At 36.9% G+C, this 6681-nt stretch overlaps 1 protein-coding gene across 1 annotated transcript; it reads left to right on the top strand.

Annotated features, from left to right (window-relative positions):
• The first annotated feature begins 476 nt into the window (after positions 1–476).
• Positions 477–2507, top strand: LOC147297331 (beta-amyrin 28-monooxygenase-like). Its single transcript, XM_086229782.1, has 3 exons — positions 477–1543; positions 1682–1869; positions 1979–2507. Exons 1-3 carry the CDS (start codon positions 592–594, stop codon positions 2273–2275), a joined length of 1437 nt encoding a protein of 478 aa, XP_086085908.1. The 5' UTR covers positions 477–591; the 3' UTR covers positions 2276–2507.
• The last annotated feature ends 4174 nt before the right edge of the window (positions 2508–6681 follow it).

Here is a 6681-nt window from a genome sequence, read left to right on the forward strand (position 1 = left end):
GTTTTTTAAGTGAATTACACATAATTTAGATACTAAAAGATGAACAGAACTCTCAAATTGTACTTGAATTGCAACACCAAGTACAAGAGTATCATTGTTAAAATTGAAAGTATAGAGAGGAAAGTAAAAAATCTAACAAACTAGATGGACCAAAACACTTTTTAAGAATCCAAAATAACCCGGCCAAGACTTGGCAAAACAACTTAACAGAATGTTTTAAAATATCTTGCAGCATTTATAGTACGTGAAGATAAGATTACAAGCCAAGCCTTAGCATCTATTCATGGAGCAATTCACCATGTGTTTGTGAAGAGTATAACTCCTTATTCTACATGTGTGAATATTAAATTATGTAAGAGAAGAACGTATTTGACCATTCAAAATTGACGACTTTTGGTTTTGGCGTGCTGATTCCGGGGTTACCCAAATTAACAATAATGCAGTTTATTTGGACTTTACACAGTGGAATCTGGCCCTTTATAAACCCACTTCCCAAGCTGCCTAAACATCATCACTGCTAGCTTTGCCTACTATAAACAATCTCAGCTCACAAACAGTTGGAGTCTTTGAGAGAACTGATCAGCACCAAAAATGGAAACCCTTTACCTTGCTCTATCTTTGGGTGCTGCTCTTTTGGCCCTTACCATCTTTGCATTCAAGGGCAAATCCGATGATGACAAGAACCTCCCACCAGGGAGCATGGGGTGGCCTATTGTGGGTGAGACTCTGGAGTTCCTGTTTGGGAAGCCAGAAAATTTTGTGTTCAAGAGGATGAGGAGGTACTCCCCTGACATCTTCAAGACCAAGATTCTTGGAGAGAAAACTGCTGTCATATGCGGTCCTAACGGCCACAAATTTCTCTTCTCCAATGAGCAGAAGTACTTCACCGCATTCCGTCCACACTCAATGCAGAAGATGTTTCGATCATACAAGGTGGCTGCAGCTGCTTCTGCTCCTCCTGCAGCACAGCCTGCCCGCGACGAAGAGGCCAAAGTGCTCCGGTCACCGGGGTTTTTGAAGCCGGAGGCATTGGTGAGGTACTTGGGCAAAATGGACTCAATCACCCAGGAACAGATGAGAACCTATTGGGAAGGCAAAGATGAGGTCAAGGTCTACCCTCTGGCCAAGACCCTCACTCTAAGTCTTGCCTGCAGATTCTTCTTGGGGATTGATGAGCCTGAGAGAATCGCAAGGCTTGTGAGCCATTTTGATGATGTTACTGTGGGGATGCACTCACTTATTGTGAACTTCCCAGGAACAATTTTCCACAAGGCAACCAAAGCAGCAGATGCAATCCGCAAGGAGTTGAAGATTGTGATTCAGGAGAAGAAGGCTGCGATGGCATCAGGAGCACCTATGCATGACATACTGTCACATATGATTGTGGCTAGTGACCCATCTGGCAAACACATGCCTGAGGCTGAGGTTGCTGACAAGATCATGGGATTGTTGACTGCAGGGTACAGCACTGTGGCTACTGCCATGACTTTCTTCATGAAATATGTTGGAGAAAGTCCAGATATATATGCCAAGGTCCTAGCTGGTAAATTCCTCAACTTACTCTTTGTATCTTATCAATAGTTTCATATCGGATATCCCAATTCATTGATTTGGCTAATATCTGCAATTGGAGTTTTTTTGTTTCTATCTGCTAACATTTGAGTTGTCTTTTGAAAATCAGAGCAAAAGGAGATAGCAGACTCAAAGAAGCCTGGAGAACTATTGGAATGGGAAGACATAAGCAAAATGAAGTTTTCATGGAATGTATTGTATGAGGTGATGAGATTCACACCACCACTTCAGGGGACATTCAGAGAGGCCTTGACTGATTTCACCTATGCTGGTTACACCATTCCAAAGGGCTGGAAGGTATGTGACACTCATATGATCACAATTATATAATAAAAGTTGATGTTCACCTTTGTGAGTATATTTTGTTGATTGAAACTAAGTTTCTTTTATCATCTTCTTTGTGCAGGTATATTGGACTGTTAGTACAACAAACATGAACCCAGAGTACTTTCCCAACCCAGAAAAGTTTGACCCATCAAGATACGATGACTTAAATGCATTCCCAGCTTTCACATTTGTTCCATTTGGAGGAGGACCTAGAATGTGCCCTGGGAAAGAGTATGCAAGGCTTGCAATACTCACATTTGTCCACAATGTGGTGAAGAGGTTCGATTGGGAAGTGTTGTTTCCTAAGGAGAAGATCACAGGTGACATGATGCCAACACCAGAGAAAGGCCTTCCAATTCGCCTCAGACGTCACTAAGCATCGCCACTATCATGAAATTTTCTCTGTTTTAGAATACTCCTCCACTGCCTATCACAGCAAGAGTGGGGACGGTCACACCAGATAGATATACATGTCAAGCTCACTTTTAACTAGTTGTAATATTTGCACACAGAATGCAACAGGGTGGTGAGACATAGCTAGGTTTGAACAATGTGTGATCTGAAGAGAAATGTTCCATATAAATTAAAAACAAATTTCATTACAAGAAAAAAAGATTGTTGGTGAGACCTGGATAGTGCTTTTATTTTCTTCTATTTGATTTGATTTGTTTGCTAGCTGCCCATCAAAACAGCGTTATATATAATGAGGGCTTAAATTTCATCTTATATATCAACTCGATTGATAGAACAAAATTTGATGCATGAAAATTTTAGGGAGCAATGAATTGAAAATTTGCAGTAACTTTTATATGTGAAAACTTGAAATACATCGTTCACTCGCTCACTCTCTAACAACTTAAGACTTTAGATTTATTAATTGTGTAACAATATTAGAGCTCTCGTTTTAAGAGGTTCTGAAATTGAAACTTGTATCCATCATATCCGGATCGATTGCACTTAAAATGGATGTGAGTGCATATAAGGAGGAGTACTATTATCTTATAATATATACATTGTTGACTGAGGAATTAGGACTTAAAACTTATTAGATAGATATTCATGGCAAAAAAAAAACACTTATTAGATATAAAAAAAAAAAAAAAAAAGGTAATTTTGCTCACCTCCTTTAACTAGGGTGTATACTCACCTTCCTTCTTAAATCATGACATTTATTTAAAAAATTAACATTAAGTTAACATATTGTATATTTAATTATTTTTTATTTTTTTTACACAAAACTCTCTCACATTCTCTATTTCTCCTCTCTCTCTCCCGGACACCTTTCTCCTCTAGCCTCTCTCATCTCTCTTGATCTCCCCTGCCGCCGCCACCCCCCAGCCCCTCTCACCTCTCTGCATTTCTCTCTCTGCCTCCGGCATATATGGACCTTCTTCACCACGCTCTCTCCAATGGACAACTTCCCATGATTGTGGCAACCTGCCAGGAGGGCAACCCAAACAGCAATCCCAGGTTCAGTGCTCACTCATGGAATCTATTAGCTCACGAGCTTCTTCAACTCGTCCAGCACGAGCCAATAGCTCAACCATACAAGCATAATGTTTCTTCCCTGGAGGATCTTGTACTTGTCAACCATGATATCGAACCAATACCATATTTCATATATGTTTCATCTATGGAACCCATCTAATCAAAGAAAGCACCAGCATAAGGAAGGGATCCACATTTAGGGGTGTCCCCAACTTAGATTTCATTGGATTTTAAAAGTCCAATGAAATCTGGGTGTCCCCAACTTATATTTTAATGGATTCATATGAAATTTAGGTGTCCCCAACTCAGATTTTAATGGATTCTAACGAAATTCAGGTGTCCTCAAAAAGTCATGGATTTTATTAAGTGAATGATTTTAATGGATTTAGATAAATTTAGATAGATTTGAATGCATTTTTTACACATAACAAATTTCATGAGAATTTCACCCAATTCTTTTGGATTTTGATGGATTCTATGGATTTTAAAATCCATTAAACTTCTTTAAAATCTGAGTTTGGGACATCCCCAGACCACATGTCAATGACTGCAGTACCCAAAACTTTATCAAAATCAAGCCTTCTCAAAATATAGCCAGCCCAATTTTAACGATCCAAAATCTGTGGGATTTTGGGGGGTTTCGGTGGGAGGAGGCTGGGGGTGGGATTTTGGGGATATTGGCTGGGGACGGTGGTTGCTGGAGGCAGAGAGAGAAATGCAGATAGGTGAGAGGAGAGAGGTGAGTCAAGGAGAGAGAGAGAGAGAGAGAGAGAGTTTTGTGTAAAAAAAATAAAAAATAAATAAATATGCAATATGTTAACTAAGGGTTAATATTTTAAATAGATGTCATGATTTGAGAAGAGATGTGAGCATACACTTTAATTAAAGGAGGTGAGCAAAATTGCTCTCTAAACAAAAATTGTTTGTTTGTTTAAGTACTTAATTGGTGCATATTAGAATTTGAGCATCAAATTAGATTAGGGGTCTACCAAAAATAAATAAAACAAAAAGTCAAATGTTTAATGAGTAATATGAATGTATAACTGTATAAGAACAGTATTTTATTTTGAGCACCGATTTCGACAAAGTTTCCACCTAGCAACTCAGGCAGTGGAAATTAGTTTAATTTCGAGTTTGAGTATATATGGATATGTGTACAGTGTATTGATTTAGATAATGGGCAGTGAAACTTACAATCTAATTTGTGGATTCGAGTATGAATTTGTTAACACTGATCTTGAACTTGTTGAAGCTTGTTTCCTTTGTGTATGGTGAGGAGAGAGGTGGTTTAAATCGGGTGAGGTGGGGTGATGGAAATGAGTGAAGAGATGAAAGAGAAGGGACAGAATGGGGATCCGGCCAGAAATTTTTGAGTAGGACATACTATCATTTTATGCTATGGTGCTATATGTATACATAATATTTATTTTAAAAATTATAAACTTTACTAGAAATAAACATACATGTTAATATTTTATTGAAAGTTATACCTTACTAAAAAATCTCTTAACTGGAGCCATGAGTCTTTTTATTTTATTTTTCAGTTTTTTATTTTAATATTCTTAATGTTTTTTATTGTATTGAACCATAAGTTACGAAAACTCGTTTGGACTTGATTGTGATCAATAATAAACTTTAAAAATTTGATTAAAGAAATTAAAATTATGAGAGTAAATTTGAAACTACGAGTACTTAACTGAAACTAAGATCAAATTATGGGAATCAAAATGATCATTGTCCTTTGCATATTATATTTGGGTTATAGTACTCGACAAAAGACACCCAACTACAAATTCAAAGCACATGCACCCTGATGCACGTTTAATCTTGTAGGGTGTTTCGTCAGCTTTTCCTTGAAAGAAAATGAGCTCTTATAGTTTGATCAAATTTGGCTGCAGGACTCAATCTTCTCAAGGATTTGTATTTTTCAATTATTAATTAATAATGGCTTAGTTACAAAAACAGCCTCCAAATTATGTCCAGTTTTACACTCTACTCATTAATTTTTTGTGACATTTTTCTCTCTAGACTATATACCGTCCAACATTTTACTCCATTCTGTACGTAAAACTAAAATATAATATTTCATTAATTTTGCATATATGATACCTATGTGATGCACTGATGCCACATGCATGTGACATGACCATCTATTTGAGGACATTATCGTATAGGATAAGTGTAGAGGTATATATACTCATGAAGATGAAATACCTGAAAACAAATGGCCGGCCACGTGATGTCATAATATGACCCGACTTGTTTTTTTTCTTCATAATATTGGAGAGTAACCAAATTTGAATATTCCTTGCCCAAAGTAAAAAAACAATCCCCCTATGTTTCAATATTTATCATTGTGTTCAGCTAACCTCTTTAAAAGCTAGAAAATTTGGAAGCATACGTTTGGAGAAGTCCACAGTTTTCTTTCTATGCATAGATGACTGGCGACTTTGGTTGGTGAGGAGTATACATATCAGTGGAAATAAGATGAAGCCAAGTCTTGGCATCTAGGCCATGTACTGTATCAGTGCATGTAAGATGTAGAATCACTGCATGAAAAAGTCTTTGTTCATGTCATTTGTTGGAGTCTTTGTTTGTCTTCTCTGCATGTTACCTGATGTTGTCATTTGAGGACAGGATTCTGTTTAAGTTATTATTTTGACCAATTTTATCTCATATTGATGAAGCAAGTATCATCTTTAAAGTGTGGCCAAAAACTTATCATCCTTAAAAGTGTATAATGGCTCAATCTCGACTAATAACTAATTTAAGCATTCAAAATGACGTTTTTTAAGTGAATTACACATAATTTAGTTACTAAAAGATGAACAGAACTCTCAAATTGTACTTGAATTGCAACACCAAGTACAAGAGTATCATTGTTAAAATTGAAAGTATAGAGAGGAAAGTAAAAAATCTAACAAACTAGATGGACCAAAACACTTTTTAAGAATCCAAAATAAACCCGGCCAAGACTTGGCAAAACAACTTAACAGATTGTTTTAAAATATCTTGCAGCATTTATAGTGAAGACAAGATTACAAGCCAAGCCTTAGCATCTATTCATGGAGCAATTCACCATGTGTTTGTGAAGAGTATAACTCCTTATTCTACATGTATGAATATTAAATTATGTAAGAGAAGAACCTATTTGACCATTCAAAATTGACGACTTTTGGTTTTGGCGTGCTGATTCCGGGGTTACCCAAATTAACAATAATGCAGTTCATTTGGACTTGACACAGTGGAATCTGGCCCTTTATAAACCCACTTTCCAAGCTGCCTAAACATCAT

This window comes from Dryas octopetala, chromosome 1 (genome assembly GCF_963921425.1).
Source record: "Dryas octopetala chromosome 1, drDryOcto1.1, whole genome shotgun sequence".
NCBI lineage: Eukaryota > Viridiplantae > Streptophyta > Magnoliopsida > Rosales > Rosaceae > Dryas > Dryas octopetala.

Coding starts and splice junctions, on each gene's coding strand:
- LOC147297331 (XM_086229782.1), top strand. CDS start 592: ATGGAAACCCTTTACCTTGCTCTATCTTTGGGTGCTGCTCTTTTGGCC. Junction 1,544..1,681: donor ATATGCCAAGGTCCTAGCTG/GTAAATTCCTCA, acceptor TTTGAAAATCAG/AGCAAAAGGAGATAGCAGAC. Junction 1,870..1,978: donor CCATTCCAAAGGGCTGGAAG/GTATGTGACACT, acceptor TTCTTTGTGCAG/GTATATTGGACTGTTAGTAC.